Raw genomic sequence first — 24,078 nt, 5'->3', positions numbered from 1 at the left:
CGTTCAAATTTTATATTATAAAAACTATTTGATCCGTCAATTTCGTTCGAAAGTATCCAATCAGATTATATAATCTTTTTTTTAATTATTATTTTTAATTGAAGACAACAAGGATAAGAGGGGAAAAACGTGTGGTTATTGTCCTGTGGCAGCTGTCCTGTCACGTGATTTATCTTCGACGTGGGACGACCGTTCATGTATATTCATATATCATCATACGGCACCGTTTCGCTATTAAATTATCAAATTATTATACACGAGAACCTTCGGTTACCAATTCAAAATCCGCAGTTGGGCTTCCATGTTGATTTTAACCGACAGGCATTCGATTCCCCTATTCCAGTAAGTTACCTACTAAATGCTTCTGGATTCTTCAAAAGGTACACATTAATTTTAAAAGATTTCTTATCCTAAAACCCTTTTCTGGAAAATATCAAATGTCTTTTTAGCGAGGGCACCAAACGTTCACTTACGAATTAGAACATAGCCATAAAGAGATCCATTCTTTTCTCATTATTACATTGATCTTCACGCCATTTTCGCTTTGTATATAGGTCCTCATGTAACTAATATGAGGATCCTAGAGTTGGGATTTCCAGTAATTACTGATAGAATCTGCAGGACCAGTCGTATGACTGCTACTTCAATCATCTCAAAACTAACTAGAGGTCTATCAAAATAACATTTTGCTTTTGGTCAGCCAGGTTCTAACTTCTCCATCCCAAACGAGTCATTCCCGTATCTTTTTTCGTTTTGCTGACGAATAAAGTTTTTACATTAACTACTGAATTTCTCACTTCCCTTTAACTTCTGCATTATCTAGTAATATGTTTTTATTGTTTTATCAATTTACTATTTTGCTACCAAAGTTTTAACGTACACGTTTGCGGTATAGACATCTTTGATCAGTCTGAGAACAAGACTAAATTAAAAGTATGATATTATTGTCAATTTCAGGTATTAAGTTGACTTCAGAATTCAGCAGTACCAATCTCCATTTTGAGTTGAAAGTGCCCAGAATTATACCCTGTTGGTGGAAGCTCTCACCTCATTACATAAGCATTATCATAAGGTGGATTATAAGTCACAAAAAATAGCATCACTTGCAAGCAGAACATAGTGCATTAGCGTATATCATGTCACTATTTTTTAATCTTAGAAACAAAAAGGGCAATTGTGAGGATCTTTTACACCTAAAAAATGTTTTTTATGCACAAATGTAAGGAGCTTCAGCAATTTATGATATTGGATTCTTACATAATAACATTTGTAACAGTGCTTAAGTTGATGCGACAAAAGAATCACCTAAATACATCAGCCAACTAACAAAATTCCCAGTCATTTAGTCAGTCGAGGAAGACCCTGATCAGGTCAATTAAGAAGTTGAAAACCTAGTTCTTTTTTCTAATGTGACACATTATATATAGAGATTCATTTGCCACAAATTCCATATTGGTGTCTCATTATATCCTAAACCATCATGAAATCAGCCATATGAAACAATCTCATTATCCAACAATAACATTCAGACATTGAAAATTGCAGCAGACCAGGACCATAAATTAAGCCATACCAATAAAATTGTCATGGATGTTACCCAGGAAAAATGGCACACAGAATTCATCACAAGAGAATTTCAAAATTGAGCTCTCAAGAATAATTATAGTACACATCTCAAATAAAAATCAAACTAGAACGTGTTAAAATTTAACCCTAATCATATCAACTACCATATTGGAACAGCTTCTTATCAAAATATTTTAATGTGGAAGTTGATATATCAAAACTTTGAAAATTCACAAACAGAGCAGTAGGATCCAAGATTTTGAATTCTGTTGATTATAAATACCGGCTCTTCTGACTGCACATTTCAGCCAGGGCGCATGCTCCAAGTTAATTCCCTTTTCAGTAGATAAAACAAGTTTCTTCATCAACATCTACTCATCACAACTGCAGTCAAGGTTCAGTTCTTTCAATACCTTGTCTAACAACTAATGTCCGACCTTGAAAATTCTGCAAACAGGATTCAAATAAGTTACAGTAAAATAATAGAAGAAAGAATGCAATTAAAGAAATGTGAGTTGAAAAGCAATGTTATTGGACTAAACTGTTCCATTTAATGACAAAGCAACATCACGTTCTGCAGCTGAAGAGAAGGAAAGAAATGCAAAAACACGGTCGTTTCCTCCTTTCCGATCATGCAACACTCTTGCACTGACCACAGTCCCAAACTGGCTAAAATGTTCCCTCAAATCCTCAGGTTTTACAGCCCAGGCAAGATTGCCAACATACAACTTATGAGGGCTCTCATATACAAAGATCTTCTTGGGTGTTGAATTCAGTGTCCCAGTAATCCTCTTCCCAATACTCATATCAACTGAAAATCTAACCCGCATTTCACGTCCATCCACGTCCTTCAAAATAGTTAAGAAATTCAGCCAAAATACAAAAACAGTATACATTGAATAAAATTAAAAGAGGTATCTAGCTTCAAACTAACAGTTCCATCTAATGCTGCAATAGCATTTTTTGCTGAGATTCTCGATGCCATGGTCACATAACCAGATCCGCGGCTTATACCCGTGTCAGGGCTTCGTGAAACCTACAAATGTATTGCCAAATATGAGCCAAAATCTATGAATTATCTAAAACCCTGTCTACCTAACACAAACATACATGTATAAATTAATTCTCTTGATTTACTATTTGATTGATATTTGTTTAAAAAAAGTAAGAAATTAGTACTAGTAATCGAACCTCAACGGAAATAATAGCTCCAAAAGGCTTAAACATCTCGAGAAGCTCTGGAATGTCATAACTCCGCGGCAAGTTACACACGTATAATTCACATGGTCTTGATCGGTTCGTTGATTTCTGGACAGAAGCGTAGATGTCTTCTTCGTTTTCGTCCACATTATCCTCAACCGCCACTGTTTCCTCATCTACCACCGCTAAAACTGCGCTAAACCTAGTTGGGGAAGACAGGGGAAAGCATGTGAATTTGGGGTAGCGAAAATTGAACAAGGGTTGCAAGTGGGCGTACGGTATAAAAGGTTTTGGGATTGTGGCACTAGTAATTTTAGTAAACAGAGAAGATGGACTAGGTGTTAAGAAGCCAGTAGAAGCAGCCATGGAGAAAACAAAACGAGCTTTCTCCCAAGTTCGCAACTTTGGATTGGATAGGGTTACCCTGAACATCTTTTACCGACGGGTCAACATCGTCTCAATTAGTCGGCCCAAAATCCAAATGTGCATAATATATTATTTATTTTCTTCAAATTAAATTTTTATTAATCAAATATTAAAATAATATTACACTGATAAAAGAAATATCTCAAATATATAATAAATGGATTTGAGTATGACTGTTTATTTGTATTAATAATAGTAGTAATTTATATAACCATATTGTTATTTTTCTTTATTTTAATTTAAAATAATTTAATCAAGATATATGATTTTAATACATAAATAAATATTTGTATTAATATGCATGAGTATCATTTATTGAGATTTGAATGGCTTTGAACCTTTTAAGGATGTTTCAACTTTATTAACACGTGTTGTTTTCAAAATACAATGCATTGTAAAATTGATATACAATGTAATGTATAAATTAATATCTTATATAGTATAATCTAATGGTTGGTAAATTCAAAATATAATGTCACATTATAATTAAAATTGTAATATTTTAACATAATTCTAGATAAATTATATTGAAATAATATAATTTTGATTATAATAATATAATTTTAATGTGATTTTAAATGAATTATAATTACGTTAGTGTAATCGGATTTAATTATAGATTCATTTGATTCAGTTGGAATGCAATTTCAATTATAACTAATATGTTTATGAATTTGATATATTTTTTTTAAATTAAAAATAAGGGGCCGGGGATAAATTTTTAAGTTGATAAAATTTTTTTATTTTGTTTATATTTAAAGGTACAATTATAAGCGAATTAATTTTATAATATTTATACAGTTAAGAAAACTGAAAAGGCTAGACTACTAAAACTAAATCTGAATTTGGATGAAAGGTGTGAAAAGAATCTGCCAAAATAACAAAATAGAGGCAAAGGAATATTTTTCACCCAAAGTTTACTTAAACGTGTATTTGTAATAAAAATTGATATTCATTAAAAAAATTTAAGTTTTATCACATTTTATTCTTCAAATTCAAAAATCTCACAGTTTCTTCTTACTCAAAGTTTTTCAAGTTTTGAAAAATGCCCATTTTACTCTCTAAATTTTTAAGTTTTCTTTCTTCTCTCACTAATAATTTTTAAAATTGCAACAAAAAAGTCGAAACTATCTTTAGTAGAGACAAAAATTTTTGTCTCTTTTTGGACATCGACAAAGAGAAGAGGTTGTATTTCTTTATTGAATGAGACAAAAGAACTCTGTCAGAGATAGTTTATGCTCTCCCATTATATTTTTAAAGATTGCAATCGATAAAGAGAAAAGAAAAACCTATGGATTTGAGGAGTGAAAATCACTTTTTAAATTGTGAAAATTTTGAGTAGAGAAAATTATGAGATTTTTAATCTGGAAAATAAAATTTGATAAAATTTTAATTTTTAAAAAAATTTTAATTAATAACAGTTTTCTTATAATTGTAACTAAAATTTTTAATAAAATTTTGTTATAAATAGATATTGGAATTTTAAAACTGCACAAATTTGTATCATTTTTAAATTAAAATTTGGGTGGGAGATAGTGCTTTGGCTTAAAGTAAAGGCCAAACGACTATTTCCCACCCAAGGTTTGATGTATTCTCAAAAGTCCCCCCTTTAACTATGGAAACACCAAATATCCATCCATGGCCGGTTAGATTTAACCAAACCCTAACGCCTGAAAATTTTATCTTCTTTTGCCCCCCTAAACTTTAAAAACTGAAATTTTCCCCCCGCCTAAGTTTTAAAAAATTGCAATTTTACCCTAGGGTTTGGTTTTGAAATCTCCGACGACTTTTCCGGCTCCATTGCCGACGGCCGCTCCCTCCCGAAGCAACCTCTCCTTCCGGCGATCTCTTTCCTCCCATTCGGAGGTCCGATCGACGCCCGGAGACGTCGTGGGAGACGAAGAACTTCGTCGGGAAGACGAAGTTCTTCGTCTTCCCAGACGAAGACGACACCATCGTCTTCGTCTGGGAAGACGGTCGTCTTCCCAGAGGTCTTCTTCTGGGAAGACGATCGTCTTTCCCGACGAAGAACTTCGTCTTCCCGACGAAGTTCTTCGTCTCCCACGGCGTCTTCGGGCGCCGATCGGACCTCCGAATGAGAGGAAACAGATCGCCGGAAGGAGAGGTTGCTTCGGGAGGGAGCGGCCGTCGGCAACGGAGCCGGAGAGGTCGCCGGAGATTTCAAAACCAAACCCTAGGGTGAAACTGTAATTTTTTAAAACTTAGGCGGGGGAAAATTTCAGTTTTTAAAGTTTAGGGGGGCAAAATTAAATTCTATTTTAGTTTATTTTTAATATTATAGCAAAAATGACGATTTTACCCCTATCACCGTTAGGGTTTGGTTAAATCTAACCGGTCATGGGTGGATGTTTGGTGTTTCCATAGTTAAAGGGGTGACTTTGAGAAAACGCTAAACCTTGGGTGGGACATAGTCGTTTGGCCTAAAGTAAAATCAAGAGGGAGGTGAACATGCAGTCAAGGCGCTGAGACCGTGCGCCTTAATCGAACTGATGTGGAGCAGAACTATCGATTAAAAGTAATTAGGGAATTTGTGTAAAATGAAACACGATTAAACATTGGTTGGCTTACAACTGAATCTTCTGGAATTGTGAGACGTAATCAGAAATCCGAAATCACGCATTGAGCGATGTCGGCGATTCCAACGCTGTCGTCGGAAGACCAACACAATGAGGAGACAGCTCTCCCGTCCTCTGTGAAATGGGGGACACCAGAAGCCTTAGCTTATGTCCGTACTCTAACCGACGTAGGCGCCATGACGCGTCTACTCCACGAATGTATCGCTTACCAACGGGCGCTCGACGTCGATCTCGACAGCCTCCTCTCACAACGCAGTGACCTCGACAAGCACCTTTTCCAACTCCAGAAATCCGCTGAAGTACTTGAGATAGTAAAGGCCGATTCGGATCACATGCTCTCTAACGTCCGTTCCACCAGCGATCTCGCTGATCAAGTTAGCGGCAAAGTCCGAGAGCTAGACTTGGCTCAGTCTCGTGTCAATGACACTCTCCTTCGCATTGATGCTATCGTGGAAAGGAACAACTGTTTAGACGGCGTTAGAACTGCTATGGATGAAGAGAATTTCGAAGCGGCGGCCAATTATGTCCAAAGGTTTCTTGAAATTGATGGCAAGTACAAGGACTCAGGATCTGAGCAGAGGAAACAATTAATGGCGGCGAAAAAGCAATTGGAAGGGATTGTTAAGAAACGTGTGGTAGCGGCAGTGGATCAGAGAGATCACGGTACGATTTTAAGATTTATAAAGCTTTATTCTCCGTTAGGAATAGAAGAAGAGGGATTGCAGGTCTATGTAGGGTATTTGAAGAAAGTTATAGGGATGAGATCGAGGATGGAGTATGATAATTTGGTGGAATTGATAGAGCAGAGTCAAGATGAAACTAAAGTTGATTTTGTTTCCTGTTTGACTAATTTCTTTAAGGATATTGTGCTTGCTATTGAGGAAAATGATGTGATTTTGAGGGGTTTGTGTGGAGAGGATGGGATTGTTTATGCTGTATGTGAGTTACAAGAGGAATGTGATTCAAGGGGAGGTATGGTTTTGAAGAAATATATGGAGTATAGAAAATTGGCTAAGCTATCCTCTGAGATTAATGCTCAGAATATGAATTTACTAACTGCGGGTATGACTGAATGTCCTGATCCAAGAGAGGTTGAGTTGTATGTGGAAGAAATTTTGACATTGATGCAACTGGGTGAGGATTATACTGGATATATGGTGTCTAAGATTAAGAGTTTAAGCTCTGTGGATCCGGAGTTGGTGCCACGAGCTACCAAGGCTTTTAAGAGTGGAAGTTTTAACAAGGTTTTGCAAGATATTACTGGGTTTTACGTGATTTTTGAGGGATTCTTTATGGTGGAGAATGTGAGAAAGGCTATTAGAATTGATGAGCCTGCACTTGATAGCCTTACCACATCTATGGTGGATGATACTTTTTATGTTATCCAGAGTTGTTTGAGAAGGGCAATATCCACTTCAAACATCAGCTCTGTGATTGCTATCTTGAGTGGTGCAACTAGTTTGTTAAACAATGAATACCATGAGGCATTGCAACAGAAAACAAGGGAGCCAAACCTTGGGGCAAAAATGTTCTTGGGTGGTGTTGGTGTGCAGAAGACTGGGACAGAGATTGCAACAGCTTTGAATAATATTGATGTGAGTAGTGAGTATGTCCTGAAACTGAAGCATGAGATTGAAGAAAAATGTGCAGAGGTGAGTGGCGTACTTGCTTTATGTTCTGGCTTATGTTTTGAATGTTAACTTGTTTCTGATTTTAAAAAAGAGTGTTAGACTTGCCTGTGGTCTATTAGTTGCTGCAATACAAGTTAGAGTATATATTTAGTAATTTGATATGCATACACATGCTCTTGGACTTGGAGTTTAAAAGCCTTGCAACAGTACTAGAATATATGTCTTCCTATGATGTGTCTGTTGAACTGAATAAGAATTAATTTATACAGTAAGACACTATTGTGACTGTATTCCATGAACAATGTCTTCAGAACCAAAAAAGTATAATAAAATAGAAATGGATGGAAACTGGATTGGAATTGGCATTGAATGTTTCTCCTTAAAATTTTAGTAAATACATCCCATTTTTTTCTTGTAGTACTGAGCAGGATAACCACCTCCAAGTTTTACCCTTTTAGTTGTGAGCAGGGAGAACATATTGCTGTGAATGAAGGATACTGCAACCTGGAACCAACATTTTTCATTGCCGTTGAGTGAAACTTGATTTGTAGATTTAGGCAGTCATGATGATTTACACACTCTTCTTCTGGTGAAATAATGAACTTGTCTCAGTAGGACAGTTGATTAGTCATATAGAAGAAACCTTTCCTTTGAATCTCTGCTCATTTTCTCATTGTTCTTGATGAATGAGTACGTTATTGTTCATTTGTTGGTTATTTCTTATATAGAAGAATCTTATTAATGTCTCAGCCTGCTATGATAGGCATGGGAATATCTTAGATTTGCCATCCTGAAGCTTTAGCTGATTAAGTGATCAAACCTAATAGTTATCTCCATCCTATGCTTGTAAAACAGACTCTTTATGATAGCTGTCTGATATAATTGTGAGAATATTTATTCATGTGACCATACCCGTCAATGAGTTCTAATGATTGGGCTTTCTTTTTGTTTTTCCTGTTTGTCAAAATTATAATGATATTTAAGGATTAGAATTATATCAATCATTTTCTTCAGGTATTCCCTGCACCTGGTGATAGGGAAAAGGTTAAGTCTTGTTTATCTGATTTGGCCGATCTGTGCAAAACTTTCAAGCAAGCCCTGAATACTGGCATGGAACAACTTGTGGCAACCATAGCACCCAGAATCCGTCCAGTTTTAGACAGTGTTGCAACCATCAGCTATGAGCTATCAGAGGCTGAATATGCTGATAATGAAGTTAATGATCCATGGGTTCAGATGCTTCTCCATGCCGTTGAGACAAATGCAGCATGGCTCCAGCTGCTAATGACTGTTAACAACTATGACACATTTGTTCACTTGATAATTGATTTCATTGTTAAGAGGCTTGAAGTGATCATGATGCAGAAAAGGTTCAGTCAACTTGGTGGTCTGCAGCTCGACAGAGATGCCAGGGCTCTGGTAAGCCATTTCTCTAGCATGACTCAGAGGACAGTTAGAGATAAGTTTGCTCGCCTTACACAAATGGCAACAATTCTCAACTTGGAAAAGGTATCTGAGATTCTAGATTTCTGGGGTGAGAACTCTGGTCCAATGACCTGGAGACTAACCCCAGCTGAGGTTAGGCGAGTTCTTGGTGTAAGGGTTGATTTTAAACCTGAAGCAATAGCTGCTCTGAAGTTGTAATCGGGTCTATTTAGGTCCTAAATTTTCCATTTCACATTCTTTTATTCTTTTCCCTGTTAGTGTAAGAAGCAAACCCGTACCATACACCACCACATAGACATCTTGGCTAATTCTAGTACACGTGTGTGTGTGTGTGTGTACCTCAAATTTGTTGATTGTCCAATTTTGATTTGTTAGATTTTCATTTACTATGATTTAAAGAATTCAGCTCAAATGTGTCAAGGCCTAACAATGGATTGTGGCATTGTGCCGACTGTATTGAAAAATGCTATTATATAGTTGACAAGATTAATGAATATGTGTTTTTGTTTTGTGCGCCAGGATATGAGATCTGTCCTTGTGTAGAAGGTAGAGTATTAAGTTCAACTTGTGTTGTATCTTTTCTCCTGAAGGAACTGACAAATGTCTTGGTGTATTTGTTACTTTTCAGGAACATTGCATCAAACAAACATGTTAATTTGCAATGTCAGTTTGGTCAATGGGATTCTAAAAGAACAGAAAATGCAGATTTTTTGCTATTATCCACTCACATAACAGAACAGATCTAACGAAAATTAGGGGCTACGCTCACAACCCTTTGGGTGTGAAACAATAGTCCAGGTCACGCGATATCAAAATGGCACAACCTAAAGAATAGATCCTGCTTACACAAATACAAAATTCCATCCAGTGCACATGTGAATACGAGTGATTAAATATAAGCCAAGCAATCTTAAATTAAAAGCCAGCATAAATAGACTGATGAATGTTCAAATTTGAAAGGTTAGACATGAGCAGTGCCCTCAGTGAATTTGGGATCCTCACATCTATAACGCCCATCAGGTCCAATACCAAAACCTTTTGGATCCACAAATACATTCTCAAGCAGCTGGCTACGAGCTGGGTGAGGACTTGCATCAGCAAACTCAACTGCATCCTCAACCACCTCGTCAATCTTTTTCTCTATGGCCTTCAACTCTGCTTCGCTTGCCAGCTTGCTCTCAATCAAGTGTTTCTTCAATGCTGTGATAGGATCCCTAGCAGCATAGTGAGCCTTCTCAGCTGCCAAACAAGAACAGAGTATTTAAGGCCAAGATCAAGAGGAACCAAAAAAAAAAAAAAAAAGTTAAATGAACAATATAACCAAGGCAACAAGCTGTTTCCTAAAAAATATATAAAAAAGGCCACAGAAACAGAAACATGATACTCCTGCTTGACCTAAGACCAACTTCCGTGAACTCACTACTAAGTTAGAAAAATCTAACAGTGATGAAGTCAGAAATATGGAAACTTATATTTCAGGAATCAGTCCTCTCAAATGCCATCAGATAAAGTTGGAAACACTAATATATATATATATATATATCAGTTCCCTCAAGATAGCTAATATTATATTTCTCAAATCAGTCCCTTCAAAATGCTATCAGCTTATGTCCTGAGAAAACCTTTAACTCCATCTTCAGATTTGACTAGAAAAAATTTTCCTTTTGCTGACAGTAACCTAGCTGCTACTTGATAACTCTAACATACCAGAAAAAACTAAAGTTCCTTAAGACCCAACCAACAATGTATCCAAATTAGCACTTCCACATCATCTACAACAAGCTATTTTAAGTGACACTCATCCATAAACCAAAACGAATTATTCAATCAAGATAATAATGCATGTCACAGAAAACTAACAAATGCAACTGAAGACAGAAGGTAGAAACAGAACTTAAGCAGGAAAGAAACACTATACACATAAGCATCAAGGCATCAGTTCAAATGCACAAGGAAAATATCAAACCATTATAGACAACCAAGAGAAAAAAAGCAAAGCCAAAACATTATAACCATATTCGATTGCTTACCAGGGTCACGAAGCTCATCAGGGTCAGCCAATGAATGTCCTCTAAATCTGTATGTCTCACATTCTACTAAAGTTGGCCCTTCGCCTCTCCTAGCTCTTCCAATTGCCTCCTGGGCTACTTCCCTCACCTTCAGAACATCCATCCCATCAACATGAACACCGGGCATCCCAAATGCTGGTCCCTTCTTATAAATTTGAGGATCTGATGTTGCCCTCAAATGTGACATTCCAATTGCCCATAAGTTATTCTCCACAACAAACACAATGGGCAACTTCCACAGTGCTGCCATGTTCAAGCACTCAAAGAACTGCCCGTTGTTACAAGTTCCATCACCAAAAAATGCCAATGTCACATGATCACAATCTGCCTCCTTCAACACCTCCCTCCTGTACTTGGAGGTGAAGGCTGCACCTGTGGCAATTGGAATTCCCTCACCAATAAATGCAAACCCACCAATCAAATTGTGTTCTTTTGAGAACACATGCATTGATCCACCTTGGCCTCTGCAGCATCCAGTGGTCTTGCCAAAGAGCTCGCTCATAACAGCACGTGCTGGGACTCCCTTACTCAGGGCATGCACGTGATCACGATATGTACTCACAACAGAATCCTCCTTCTTCAAAAGCTTAATAAAACCAGTTGAAACAGCTTCTTGACCATTGTAGAGGTGAACAAAACCAAACATTTTGCCTCTATAGTACATCTGTGCGCACATGTCCTCAAAAGCCCTACCAAGAATCATATCTTCATATAGCTCTAATCCTTCCTCTTTTGTAATCAACTGAAAACTCAAACCAAATTGAACCGATAATCTTAGCTTATGTATGTTTATTTTTTATGATTTTCATATTATAAATGCTTGCAAGTAAAGAACTTCTCAAAAAGCGTCTAAACTCGGGTGCCAAATAGGATTTAGGTACATATTTCTCATTAATGGAAACATAGAACTGAATCAGAAGCCAGGTATGTGCAGTAACATCTAATCAAAGAGAAACAAAAATAAAAATATCAATAGCATAAATCACGCATTGAGAATACGTTTTCAATTTAATCAACTAACAAATTTCGATAACATACAGGAAAAAAATTAACACCATTCCTCAGCTTCTAGCAACCAGAAACACAACAAAACAAAGCATAAAAGCAAGTGAAAAAAGTATAAGAAAGAATAACGTGAGTGAAAAAAAAATAAAGAGAATGATATTGATTACCAGGTTTGAACTAGACTGGACCTTCTTCTCCTTAACAACATCAGAGACAGCAACAACAGCAGATCGACGGTGGATAGTAGGATGATTAATTTGAAGAGAAGTAGGTCGAAGTTTGTGAGTAGATCCAAGAAAAGAAGTAGAGATTTTCAGAGGATCAAAGAGAGGCTTGTCATGGGATCTAGCGTTAACAAATAAAGGATTGACAAATTTTGTCGGGGAGTATAAAGAGGTAGCCATTACCGATATGTTAATCCAGAGTGTTTGGAAGGAGAGAAATCGAAGAAACAGGAAGGGTAAATATATAAGTAGAGAATGAAGAGGCGGAGGGAACAAGGGAGAAAAACTTTGAAATAATCGATTTGAAGAATAGAAGCTAGGAAGGCCACCCAACTCGCAACTACAAACACTTCGTAAAGTCAGTTCTGATCTGACTTGTGAACGTTGCTGCGCTCTCCATTCTGACGAGTTTTTAATGCTGCTATTTTTCGCTGGATCTTTGAAAATCTAAACGATGTCGTTCTACTTGAAGCGAGTATTAAAATAAAATGGTTAAGCATGTGAGATGTAATATAACCAAGCATATGGCTATTGCTCAACATGTGACATACATTTTACGATAGAGTGAATTATTATTTCCACCCAAGGGTTGGCAAAATCATATTCTCACCCATTAAATTTCTAAACTATAACACACCCCCCACCCAAAGATTCATAGAAAATAATAGGAGAAACTCTGCCTGATGAGGAAGACCGACTAATTCATTTTTTGATTAACTGATTTGTAAGATGTAAAAGAAAACGAATTAGTTTTCACAAATCAGTAAATTTTAGGGAGAGAGAGCGCCAATGAAGAGAGAGATTGTTGACGAATAATATGAGTTCGGTTAAATTCAAATGCTAAAATAAAGAGAAACAAAAAAAAAAAACTGTAAGAGAGAAAATATGATTTTTTAAAACTTAAACTGAGTTAAAATTGTCAGTTTCAAAATTTGAATGAGAAATATAATAAAATTATATATTTTTTAATATTACTAATAAAATAATATTTTTACTCTTCCAATTAATAGCCCAATAACAGAGGTTGAATAATTAATCACTATTTAAAGTTTTAAAATATTAAATATGGGAGTTTAAGAATTTTTGAAACGTTGAGAATGAGAATTTGAGAATGCATCAAACCTTGGTTGAGAATAATTCCTTTGGCTTTGTTAAAAAGAATTAAGTCTTACCTGAGTTTTAACAGAGAGCCTGTTAAGTAAGGGAACCACTGAGACGGAATCTCAGGCCACTCGTCAATTTAAAGCAGTTACTTTTAAGCTGATTGCACATAAAGCACCAGAAATACAATGAAATGCATACAAATGACGAACAAGGAAAAGCAGTTTTGCGGGCTTTGAATCCATCGTTTCATGATGATGAGCAGAGTATTTACTGGGCACAACAACGATGACCTTTTTGGATATTCCAACAGCAATAAAATTAAGATGCACTGCCAAGATTTGGGGGTTACCATGATCAATCCTAAATGCCTGAGATCCATTAGCCTGTGTAGAACTGTTATTTTCATTAACATCAAAATATCCCAATGTGGTCGATCCTCTTGCATCACCTCCAAGCCTCATGGGATGAGCAGCCACACCGTCCTCCCAATGCAGACAAGTAGATGCTTGCTTCTTTTCAAGTTCCTCTGCCAATTCAACAGGCTTCATGGAAGGCCCTGATTTCTTTTCAGCTCTTCTATTAATCATCTCGCTCTCTAACGGGAGCAATAGTTTCATTTCTATCCATTTCAGTAACAGCTTCTGGAGCTGCAATTGTGGACTTTTAACTCAAATTACAATTCTCCTAGACAAATTATAACAGATGTTTAAATGTTCTTCAACAGCATCACTAATCATTAATTCTAATTTAGTATTTTCATCTCACTGCAAAGCAAATTTGACGATTCTCCGCTAACACTTAGGCAGATTGAAAATCACCGATATTCTGGTCATATGCCTTCAATATCTCGCTGGACACGCTAATTTCATTAGAAGAAACGGAAACAATCTCGTGATCGTCACCATCCAGAACATACTGGAGCGTCCCACTTCCTGCTCTCCGTGACTTTCAGGCGGCAGAATGTGGAGTAGGCACCAGACGGTTGGTTTTGCATTGGAACGCAGTCCGGCGAATAAGGATGACAATTGCCTATAAACCAACTTGTATTGGTGTGTTTTTTGGTCATTATGTAAACTAAATTGTTCTACTATTTGATTCTTATATGTTTAATCTCTTGCATTCGTATTTCTGATAAGAACAACATCAAAGAGGTTTGGTTTGCCACTTCTGAAAAAAAATAATAAAAAAAGAATAGGAGGTTACTATGTTAGGAGAAGTAACTGTCAGGGTTGCACTTTCGTGTTTTTTTTTCAACCGTTAAAACTCAAAATAAAAACAGGAGGGGCTAAGCAAGGCCAAAATTAAAAGAATTTAAAAATCATAACCAGGACAAGAAAATTAAAAAAATCTTATAGCATATTCCAGCTATCACATGCTGTCTGTTTCCTGGGACTGAAAAACTCTATCTCTCTGTCAACTTGTAGGCCGTCACAAATCTTGAGAGTCATGATTAAACGTAGCCCTCTGCCCTTACTTTTTGCCACGTGGAAAGTGGCTTCTTCAACCACTAGTACAAGTAGCGGTTCCTGGGGACTTCATTCTCAGAACAATTGATTTCAGTTTGACAAGTAACAGCCATAGAGCTTCGATTTTTCCGAAGGTGAGATTTATGAAATTAGTTTTGTTTGAGGTCACCGTTGATGGGTTTTTTATTTACTTTCTCCTTACTGTAATGATCTTCTCGTGCACTTTCTTTTTCAGAACATAACATCAGCGATGGTAAGTGTTGCTGCTTCAAGCTTTGCATCAAGGAGTACTTCACCTTTCCACCATGGACAGGGTGTAGCATCGGGATCAGATCCAAAAGCAATACAAATGAAAATTAGCTTAATGAAACAAACCGTGACCCACAACGGGCTAAGAAGTTTGAACAGAGAGGATCAGTTGTATGTCAAAACCATGGCAAAAGTAAACAGCAGGCAAGCTGAGAGGAAAAAGTTTAGAAGAGAGAATGGCCGGAGCATGGGAGTCATTGTTTGTAGAAGTGGCATGAATTTGGTATTTGTGGCAGCAGAGGTTGCTCCATGGAGCAAAACTGGTGGCCTTGGTGATGTTCATGGAGGTTTGCCACCAGCTATGGCCGTAAGCTTACTTTACTCTTTTGCTTCATCGTTATTTCGATCAATCACTTAGCTTGAGTTTGTTTTGAGTGTATGATGGACAAAACTGAATCTTTCTACAGGCTTTTGGCCACCGTGTAATGACCATAGCTCCCCGTTATGACCAGTACAAAGATGCTTGGGATACGGATGTTATTATTGAGGTCTAATATTATATTCTTATCAGTACATACTCAAATTGCCTTTTCTTTTTTCTCAACAGGAGGCTTTTTTCTGAGGAGCTTCTTGTGCCTTTATTAGATTCACAGCTCATATTTTGATAAATTGACTACAGGTTAAAGTTGGAGACAAAATTGAAAAAGTTCGCTTTTTCCATTGCTACAAACGAGGAGTTGATCGGGTGTTTGTGGATCATCCTATGTTCCTTGAGAAGGTGGTTCCCTGTTTTAAATCATTTTCATTAGGCCAAAGGATTATTTCCCAGCCAAGGTATGTTATTTTCTCAAGATTTTTTTGTTAACTTCGAAAATCTTATTTATCCATCCATAGACTCGTAAAACTCTAACGGTTTTAAAAGTAAAATCGTCATTTTGTCTGTATTATAATAAATAAACTTAAATTTGATTTAATTTTCTCTCTTTAAACCCTAAAAACTAATAATTTCTTCAAACTCAAGTTTTAAAAAGTAGCATTTTCCCCCTAGGGTTTTCAATTTTTTAGATTCAATTTTTCGATGTCGTTTCTTCCTTTCCAATGACCTCCAGACGATGTCTCTTCCTCTCCGGCACGGTCTCCTTCCGGCAGCTCGCTTGGGAGTGGTCATCGACGAAGACTCCTTGTCTCCGTTGAGATGAAGACGAAGACGGTCGTCTTCATCGAATACCACTCTCAAGAGAGGCATCGCCTGGAGGTCACCGGAGAGAAAGAAACGGCGCTAGAAAATTGAATCTGAAAAATTGAAAACCTAGGGGGGAAATACTGCTTTTTTAAACTTTGGTTGGGGTAAAATTATTAGTTTTTAGGGTTTAGGGGAGGAAAATGATATAACTAACGGACTCAGTTAATTTTAACAACCTATGGGTGGATAAACGAGATTTTCAAAGTTAATTGGGGGAAACTTGACAAATGCGCATACTTTGGGTGGGAAATAGTCCTTTGGCCTTTTCATTATATATGTCTCAAATTTGATGGTGGCTGCTTCTAAGTTGTATATTTTTTTTTTGACAAATGAACTCATAGGTGTGGGGGAAAACTAAATCCAAAATCTACGGGCCTATAACTGGAGTGGACTACCAAGACAACCAACTTCGATTCAGTTTGTTATGCCAGGTTGACAATCTTTACCCTGTTGGAAATGCAATTTTAACTCTCCAGGTCCATAGTAGGATCAATATTCGAAAATCAATTACTTGGAAAAATCTATTGTTAGGAAGTAAATATGGGATGTTGTGTAGTAATAAATATTAATATGCCCAAAATTCAGTAAACACGGATGGTGTTATCCGCCTGGGAAGTGGGTAGTTGTTGTGAACGAGCCAAACTACTTGCAACAGAACATACACACTTTCACAGCAGATTTAATAGTATATAATGTGTTTGCATATGTTGTTTTATTTCTTTAATAACCCCTCAAATGGTTGTTTACAACAAGAAGTAGCTATGCCACTTCGTAGTTACTGGTATCAATTGTAATGTTTCATGCTTTCAGGCGGCTCTGGAAGCACCAAGGGTTCTAAATCTTAACAGTAGTAAATATTTCTCTGGACCATATGGTAAGGACACTGTGGTTCTTGAAACCAGCAGGATCTACTAGACAACATCAATTATGAACTGTTACTTTGGTCTCCTTGTGTGCAGGAGAAGATGTTGTTTTCATTGCCAACGATTGGCATACTGCCCTTCTTCCATGTTACCTCAAATCTATGTACAAAGACAAAGGAATTTACGAAAGTGCCAAAGTAAGGAGTCTTGCCTGTATGTATTATATTAAAAATTTTGGATACCATGTAAGGTACTTGAAAAGCGGTTATTTTGGTTGGTAGGTTGCTTTTTGCATCCACAATATTGTTTACCAAGGAAGATTTGCATTTGCCGATTTCGCACTTCTCAATCTCCCAAATGAATTTAAAGGCTCTTTTGATTTCATAGATGGGTATGGTTCTAATAGTTTATAGTGGAGAGTTTTTGAAGGTTGAAACTGCTATGCAGCTAATCCTATTCTACAGGTATGATAAACCCATTAAGGGTAGGAAAATCAATTGGATGAAAGCTGGAATATTAGAAGCAGACAAGGTCTTAACTGTTAGCCCACACTACGCCCAAGAACTTGTTTCTGGCAAAGACAAAGGCGTGGAATTGGATAACATACTTCGTAAAACTGGTGTTACTGGAATTGTGAATGGGATGGATGTCCAAGAGTGGAACCCCTCAGCTGACAAATATATAGGTGTCAAATATGATGCTTCCACTGTAAGAATCTTTTAATTTTTTCTCTTCTCACATAACATATATTCTAAGAGCTTAGCCTGATAAAAATGTCTTAAATTTTGATATTGTCAGGTGATTGATGCAAAGCCTCTTTTAAAGGAAGCCCTCCAAGCAGAAGTTGGGTTACCAGTTGATAGGAACATCCCTGTCATAGGTTTCATTGGTAGGCTTGAAGAGCAGAAAGGCTCGGACATTCTAGGAGAAGCCATTCCCCAATTTATCAACGAAAATGTTCAGATAATAGTCCTTGTAAGCATCAAATAGCAAGTTATTACTCTCTTATAAATAAATATGTAAAATCCAAAGATAATGGGCTGGCTTTGTAAATTCTGCCAGGGTACTGGTAAAAAAGCAATGGAGAAGCAACTTGAACAACTGGAGATACTGTACCCAGAGAAGGCTAGAGGAGTGGCAAAATTCAATGTGCCTCTAGCCCATATGATAATAGCTGGAGCTGATTTTATTTTGCTTCCAAGCAGATTTGAACCCTGCGGTCTTATACAATTACATGCTATGCGATACGGAACTGTATGATGTGCAACTGAAGTTTTCAGTCATCTGTTTCATCTTGTTATATGTTACACATATTATATGCTTGATACCCTTGCCCATTGCAGGTACCCATTGTGGCCTCCACTGGTGGACTGGTTGACACTGTGAAAGAAGGTTTTACAGGATTCCAGATGGGAAGCCTCAGTGTTGAAGTAACACCTAATTATATCCAATGTTTCTATAGACAAAGCAACTTTAAAATACTCCTTGCATCTCTGAATTTGTATTAGACTAAATCCCATATTTTGATGTTTCAGTGTGATGCTGTGGATCCAGCGGATGTGAATGCGGTGTCCACAGGAGTCAAAAGAGCCCTCGCAACATATGGTACTCAAGCTTTGACTGAAATGATAAAAAATTGCATTGCTCAAGATCTTTCATGGAAAGTAAGTAAATATTTAGAATTTGTACAACAACGTTCTTGTAACCAGGGATTCATAGAGTTTTTTAAGCTGATTCATCTTGCTATGTCTTGACACAGGGACCCGCTAAGAAGTGGGAAGCGGTGCTGCTAAGTTTGGGAGTAGATGGCAGTGAACCTGGAATTGATCGTGAGGAGATTGCTCCGCTTGCTAAGGAAAATGTTGCTACACCATAAGAACTTAAAATTCTACATGCTTTTGTTTCTTCCTACGCCTGTAAACAAACGTCTGTAAATTTGAATTCTACTGGTTTTGTACGCAACAAACCCTGTTATGGGAGAATATGATGTGGAAAATAAGTTTGCCAACGATATGTAATTTCAAATAATTTTGAAGGGCTTTAACAGCTCTTGCCTCTTGCAAACAAATAAACCACTTAACAGTAGCAGGGCGCTCTCATATACAAAATTAATTTTCTCTTATTTTTCATTATTTTTAAAAATAAATCTCCTCCTCTCCGATTTAGATTTGAGCCAAAATCCCACCGTTATACACTCGTTACAGGTAATGGTAACTCCATCGCGGCATTTATACCTCAAAATAAGAAAAGCCTCGGCACATCGAGCCCGGATCTAGTCCATTGGCTTGTACAAATACTAAAAGATTCGAAAGTCAAGCACCCTCCTCGTACAGGGACCAAACATAATAAAAGAAGCTCCTAGTCACACTAGTTTGAATCCCATATCCTCGTCACTCTCTTCCTACCCCACACATTCGACTAAAAAAGATGTTGTAGTTGCCTTCTTAACCTCAGGTGGAGAAGCAGCACCTCCTACAGGGGCGGCAACAGCCACTGTTGCACCGCCACCAGTCCCCACACTGATAATAAGGTCATCAATGTTTCTCTTCTCAGCCAGCTTCGCAAACAAGCCAGGCCAGTAAGAGTCAACTGTAACATCGGCTGCTTTCACCAATTCCAGTTGTGAAATCTTCTCAGCCTATTAAAACCGTAACAATCTCCAAATATAACCACGCTACTTCAAAAAGTTCCACAGAAGAATTAACAACAACAATTTTTAGCCGTTCAAATTCCGATCAATTTTGCTTATGGTTAAATAAATTGCAGAGGGACTCAAATAAATATATTAATAAAACTGAAACTAAATGAAAAGAATAATGGGTACCTTCAAAAACTAAATTTCATACTTTCTAACTGTTTTCTCGTTAAGAATCGGCTTCAATAAAAAAAATTTAAAAAGTTTTCAAACAACTTATTTTCACAGACTGATAAAACCCTTTCTCTTTCATCAAACTGTTGATTATTATAATGAGTAATATATATATATGTGTGTGTGTGTGTTTTCATTTATTTGGAAGAAACTTTAGTCAAACAGAAGCTTGCTCAACTTTGAAACAGAGAAAGGTAAAGGCATCCATTGACTCTTTGTTGGATCCCCTTGGATTCCAAACACATGCTACTAACCCTATGGATAGCCTCATGCAAAAAGAAAAGTTATAAAGAATGCCGACTGAAAATGAAAGATGAAATGTAAAGGAAGATTATTGTCCGTAAAAATTAACATAAAAAGGAAACATAGTCTTCCTTTTTCCAACTAATCCTAATTTAAAAAGTATCAATCATGAACAATGAAGAAAGAAAGAAATTACATGTTAATTGTAAAGCTATCCAAGCTCGCCTACTATTTCTTTGACCAATCAATCTTGGTTCAAAGATATAAAATCAATCTATTGAACCAATCACTTGAAATATAAACAAAAGAGTTATGTCTTCGGATGCTGTATGCAATCGAGGCATAATCGTCTGACAATTAGTATCCTAGGTAGAATCCAAAGCCAATATTTAGCTTCTACCCTATTGACAATAATACATAAATGAATATGGTCTTCTTCTACTGCTACAACTACTTAGACTCCCTTGTCCTATTGAATGTAACATGTATGATGATGAAGACAATGATGATAAAGACAATAAAATGTTGGGCATTAATGAAGATTGAATTGAAGAAAGTTAGTGGAGCTGGCGATGCCTTTATATCTCAAATATATTCCTTCCTTGGATGAACTTTTCTGATACTTGATTCTTGTGTTCCTTTTCCTGAATCAGTGACTTTAATTAATGGGTTTATTCTTATCCATTTGTTTTTCCCTTTGCTCAGAGTCTCATCTCCCTTTATCCACATCTTGTTAGTCTTGTAAGAAGACACTGTGTTTCTCAAGGTCAATTAGGTGGATGAATTTTGTTCAGAAGTTGCTGCAGGTGCTTGTGAAGAAGCACCTGTTCCTGTTGCAGTCACCCCGATTGTTGTTGTAGTTACACCTGCATTAAACACATAATATATAAATCAATTTGTACTACATAACATTTTGATGATAACTTGAATGCGTTTAAGAAATGTTTATGACCTGTGCTAGAAGTTGTCACTGGCATAGAAGAGGGAAGTGACAGGATTCCAGTTGTGCCATACTGCTGAGGCAAATATGGGTACTGCAGCATTTGGGGATATTGAATTCCAAACCCTTGAGCTTGACTACTTTGTGCATATTGAGCATAAAACGGATACATATTTTGGAACATTCCTGGACTTGCTGGTGACCCAGCGGTGAAGTAAGGTGACAATTGTTGGCCGCCATAAAGATTGTAGTAGTTCTGCAAATATATAGAGCTCTTAAGCTCAGTTCAACAGATTCAATGCAATCTTTCTCCACCATTTTGCTCAATACTTAATAAGGAGATACTTACCAAAGGGTACATGGTGTCTTGTGAATATCCAGTAAACCTAAAAATTCAACCAACAAAAAAAAAGAAGGTTAAAAAGAGCAGACAGAGGAATAACAACAAACAAATTTGCTTTCTTAAATTAATATACATACATGCATATACATATATACAGAGAGATAGATAGAGAGAGAGAGAGAGAGAATTTAATTTATGTTTAATGAATAAAATGTAATAGCTTACCCGTAAGATGAATAAGGAAATGTGTACTGATTGGTAGGTTGATTGATGTATGCAGATGAGAAGCCTTGATAAGAAGGCGGAGCTGCCAATCCAGATGTTGGTCTAAATCGCCCAGAACCTAAAATTATAGAGAAAAAAGGAGCTTGTAATTGCCAATGTTGAAATAGAGATCGATAAAAATAAATAAATTTGATGCTATTATCATCTATAAATACATTTTCAGAATAAAATATTTTTAAAAAATCAAGGTATTTTAAGAGAGATTGAAATCAAATATCCAACATTGCCATTTTCTCACGTTTTATGATCCATTACCAGGTAAATGTGGAGTCAGTAACCATGGCAAAATTCAACAAGACCAAGAATTCAAAAAGTCGTCGAAAAAAAGAAACAAGAGAGATGATAACCATGTTGAGGAGTTGGTGGACGAGTCTTGTGTGCACCAAGGGATGCAAGATTGCAGTTTGCCCGCCTTCCATCAATGACAGGTGATGGGTTTTGACATGCTCTCATGGCCGCCTCTGGATCCTTGAATGTGACCTTATCACAAATCAAAAAGAGCTTGCGTTTATCATAACAAAGATCAATTAAGAGAAAAGAAAGAATAAAACAACTTTGCAAAAGAGGCTTACAAAGCCATAACCCTTAGATCTCCCGGTGTTCTTGTCTGTGATAACAACAGCCTCAAGGATCTCTCCAAACTGCTCAAAATAGCGTCTCATGGTATCTCTTTGTGTCTCCCAAGCCAAACCCCCAACAAAGATTTTGGTAAAAGTTGTGTCATTGTATTCTCCTGTATTGTTACCACCCACCATCTGAAATTGTCGTGGTTGAGACATGGTGATAAAACTCACAAGAAAACAATCCTAAAGACACCCAAATAAAACAAGAAAGATCGAAAAAGAAAGGAAAAAAAGAACCCAGAAGTAGAACTTAAACCAACAGACCCAAAGAAGCCAAAGATAGAGAAGCAATCGGAAAGAAAAAGGGTTAAAATAAGCGTTTGTTTGATGATGATCACGTCAATCAATCAGAAGCACTCTTCTTGGCTCAACCACTCGTGCAGTTTATATTTGTATTCGTTTGGAATAACCTTGTTCTATTTGTCTTTCAATCGTTATAACTACGACTTTTTCACAACCGCAACTCCTCAGATTCCTCAACAACGATACCCGTAACGAGAAAATCATTACTGTTGAGGGTGGTGGAAAGACAAAGATAAAGAGAAAGGAAAAGAAAAACCTTTGAAGCAAAATAATTATATATACAAAAAAATAATAATAATAACAGAAGAGAGAAGAGAGAGATTACTTTGATGAAGAAAGGATGAAGAGAAGGGAAAATGAGAGAGACAAAAAAGCTGCTAGTGTGGGCACGCACGACAACAGTAGACAAGCTTGTCCAATGAAATATCAAAGACTCGGAGACCAACCTTTTTTTTATTCATATTATAAACACATATATCCGTGTGGGTGGGTCTGCAAAATCATCTGCTTCGCTGTATTCAACCTTCTGTTTCCATCTCTCATCTCCTCTAAATATTCAATCTTCTGTCCTTCCGTTTATGGCTATGGCCTATCGACACATGATCCCTTCACTTCTGCGCTTCCCCCCTCTAACTATACCCTTAAGGCCTTGACTGAAAAACTCCAGGTAATCCCTCAAGACCAAAACTTTCCAAATTCCGTTAAAATCTTAATATTAAAATAAGCCTTCGCCAACTGGTATTGCATCAGCCTTCTCTTCCCTTACTTTTTCTAAAACCCTATCCACCTACTTGTCTATTCTTCTTACCAATTTTCTTAACCTAATCCATTTTCTTCCACTTCATTTCAGGCCATAAACTTCGCCAATGACAATTCGAGGTTCAAATTTGACTTAAGGGTAAAATTGTCTTTACACGTGGATAATATAAAAACAAAAAAAAAAGACAGAAACTATTGGTGAGCGCGGTAAGCGGCGTCAATAATGGTCAAATGGTATAGAAATTAGAAAGAAAAGGGTAAAAATGGGTACTTAGATCTCAACCAGATATAATTAAAACTCTGGAAGCGAATCATGACTGTCGCTACCGCACAGCCGCTTTGGACTGTCGTAGAGCTCGGTCAAACCTGGCTCTTTTTTTAAATTTAATTCTATAATAATACTTAATAATTATTTTTCACTGTTTACCTGTTTCTTTTTTTTACTATATATTTGTCGGCTCTCTTGATGGTTGGCTACTGAGGCTGAGGCTGAGGCTGAGCCTAAGAGAATGGGAATGTAATATTGCCTACCAAATAGGGTTCAAATTTCAAATAAAGAAAGTTCAAAATTTTTTTCTGTTAATAATGATATTTTTATTTGAAATTGAGAAATTTCTTATATTA

The 24,078-nt window shown here is 36.8% G+C and overlaps 5 protein-coding genes across 7 annotated transcripts; 2 read left to right on the top strand and 3 right to left on the bottom strand.

Annotated features, from left to right (window-relative positions):
- Positions 1–1,619: 1,619 nt before the first annotated feature.
- LOC123222779 (28 kDa ribonucleoprotein, chloroplastic) lies at positions 1,620–3,223 on the bottom strand. Its single transcript, XM_044645732.1, has 4 exons — positions 2,758–3,223; positions 2,501–2,602; positions 2,109–2,414; positions 1,620–2,013 (listed from the first exon to the last, which is right to left on the bottom strand). Exons 1-4 carry the CDS (start codon positions 3,196–3,198, stop codon positions 1,957–1,959), a joined length of 906 nt encoding a protein of 301 aa, XP_044501667.1. The 5' UTR covers positions 3,199–3,223; the 3' UTR covers positions 1,620–1,956.
- Positions 3,224–5,617: 2,394 nt separating this feature from the next.
- LOC123223211 (conserved oligomeric Golgi complex subunit 4-like) lies at positions 5,618–9,387 on the top strand. The gene is made up of 2 exons (XM_044646319.1): positions 5,618–7,441; positions 8,435–9,387. The coding sequence occupies exons 1-2, from the start codon at positions 5,840–5,842 to the stop codon at positions 9,062–9,064; spliced, it is 2,232 nt and encodes a 743-aa protein (XP_044502254.1). The 5' UTR covers positions 5,618–5,839; the 3' UTR covers positions 9,065–9,387.
- A 161-nt stretch (positions 9,388–9,548) lies between these two features.
- On the bottom strand, positions 9,549–12,560 carry LOC123223212 (pyruvate dehydrogenase E1 component subunit alpha-3, chloroplastic). Its single transcript, XM_044646320.1, has 3 exons — positions 12,108–12,560; positions 10,897–11,677; positions 9,549–10,105 (listed from the first exon to the last, which is right to left on the bottom strand). The coding sequence occupies exons 1-3, from the start codon at positions 12,342–12,344 to the stop codon at positions 9,828–9,830; spliced, it is 1,296 nt and encodes a 431-aa protein (XP_044502255.1). The 5' UTR covers positions 12,345–12,560; the 3' UTR covers positions 9,549–9,827.
- A 2,149-nt stretch (positions 12,561–14,709) lies between these two features.
- On the top strand, positions 14,710–19,174 carry LOC123223183 (granule-bound starch synthase 1, chloroplastic/amyloplastic-like). Its single transcript, XM_044646277.1, has 14 exons — positions 14,710–14,868; positions 14,970–15,350; positions 15,451–15,531; positions 15,663–15,761; positions 16,568–16,657; positions 17,037–17,100; positions 17,186–17,286; positions 17,371–17,480; positions 17,554–17,797; positions 17,888–18,064; positions 18,152–18,343; positions 18,433–18,519; positions 18,625–18,753; positions 18,849–19,174. Exons 2-14 carry the CDS (start codon positions 14,985–14,987, stop codon positions 18,963–18,965), a joined length of 1,857 nt encoding a protein of 618 aa, XP_044502212.1. The 5' UTR covers positions 14,710–14,868; positions 14,970–14,984; the 3' UTR covers positions 18,966–19,174.
- A 1,203-nt stretch (positions 19,175–20,377) lies between these two features.
- LOC123223184 (RNA-binding protein 24-B-like) lies at positions 20,378–23,535 on the bottom strand. 3 transcript variants are annotated; one of them, XM_044646281.1, is made up of 7 exons: positions 23,021–23,535; positions 22,342–22,524; positions 22,117–22,249; positions 21,710–21,827; positions 21,491–21,527; positions 21,154–21,397; positions 20,378–21,067 (listed from the first exon to the last, which is right to left on the bottom strand). In XM_044646281.1, the coding sequence occupies exons 2-7, from the start codon at positions 22,522–22,524 to the stop codon at positions 20,973–20,975; spliced, it is 810 nt and encodes a 269-aa protein (XP_044502216.1). In that variant the 5' UTR covers positions 23,021–23,535; the 3' UTR covers positions 20,378–20,972. The 3 variants fall into 3 exon arrangements, with proteins under 3 accessions (XP_044502216.1, XP_044502214.1, XP_044502213.1); XM_044646279.1 differs by having other exon boundaries at positions 23,142–23,535; XM_044646278.1 differs by having other exon boundaries at positions 22,342–23,535.
- Positions 23,536–24,078: the final 543 nt, after the last annotated feature.

Source organism: Mangifera indica, chromosome 8 (assembly GCF_011075055.1).
Source record: "Mangifera indica cultivar Alphonso chromosome 8, CATAS_Mindica_2.1, whole genome shotgun sequence".
NCBI lineage: Eukaryota > Viridiplantae > Streptophyta > Magnoliopsida > Sapindales > Anacardiaceae > Mangifera > Mangifera indica.
This window is presented reverse-complemented; position numbering and strand designations above follow the sequence as displayed.

Excerpts from the sequence above, each read along its gene's own strand:
- LOC123223211 (XM_044646319.1), top strand. The coding sequence starts at position 5,840 with ATGTCGGCGATTCCAACGCTGTCGTCGGAAGACCAACACAATGAGGAG. Across the intron at positions 7,442-8,434 it reads TTGAAGAAAAATGTGCAGAG|GTATTCCCTGCACCTGGTGA; the intron begins GTGAGTGGCGTA and ends CATTTTCTTCAG.
- LOC123223212 (XM_044646320.1), bottom strand. The coding sequence starts at position 12,344 with ATGGCTACCTCTTTATACTCCCCGACAAAATTTGTCAATCCTTTATTT. Across the intron at positions 11,678-12,107 it reads TCCAGTCTAGTTCAAACCTG|TTGATTACAAAAGAGGAAGG; the intron begins GTAATCAATATC and ends TTGAGTTTTCAG. Across the intron at positions 10,106-10,896 it reads TGATGAGCTTCGTGACCCTG|CTGAGAAGGCTCACTATGCT; the intron begins GTAAGCAATCGA and ends CTTGTTTGGCAG.
- LOC123222779 (XM_044645732.1), bottom strand. The coding sequence starts at position 3,198 with ATGTTCAGGGTAACCCTATCCAATCCAAAGTTGCGAACTTGGGAGAAA. Across the intron at positions 2,603-2,757 it reads GAGCTATTATTTCCGTTGAG|GTTTCACGAAGCCCTGACAC; the intron begins GTTCGATTACTA and ends ATACATTTGTAG. Across the intron at positions 2,014-2,108 it reads CTTTGTCATTAAATGGAACA|AATTTTCAAGGTCGGACATT; the intron begins GTTTAGTCCAAT and ends TCCTGTTTGCAG.
- LOC123223183 (XM_044646277.1), top strand. The coding sequence starts at position 14,985 with ATGGTAAGTGTTGCTGCTTCAAGCTTTGCATCAAGGAGTACTTCACCT. Across the intron at positions 16,658-17,036 it reads GATTCAGTTTGTTATGCCAG|GCGGCTCTGGAAGCACCAAG; the intron begins GTTGACAATCTT and ends TCATGCTTTCAG. Across the intron at positions 17,287-17,370 it reads GAATTTACGAAAGTGCCAAA|GTTGCTTTTTGCATCCACAA; the intron begins GTAAGGAGTCTT and ends TTTGGTTGGTAG.
- LOC123223184 (XM_044646278.1), bottom strand. The coding sequence starts at position 22,548 with ATGTCTCAACCACGACAATTTCAGATGGTGGGTGGTAACAATACAGGA. Across the intron at positions 22,250-22,341 it reads GATCTAAGGGTTATGGCTTT|GTCACATTCAAGGATCCAGA; the intron begins GTAAGCCTCTTT and ends ATTTGTGATAAG. Across the intron at positions 21,398-21,490 it reads AAGACACCATGTACCCTTTG|AACTACTACAATCTTTATGG; the intron begins GTAAGTATCTCC and ends ATATATTTGCAG.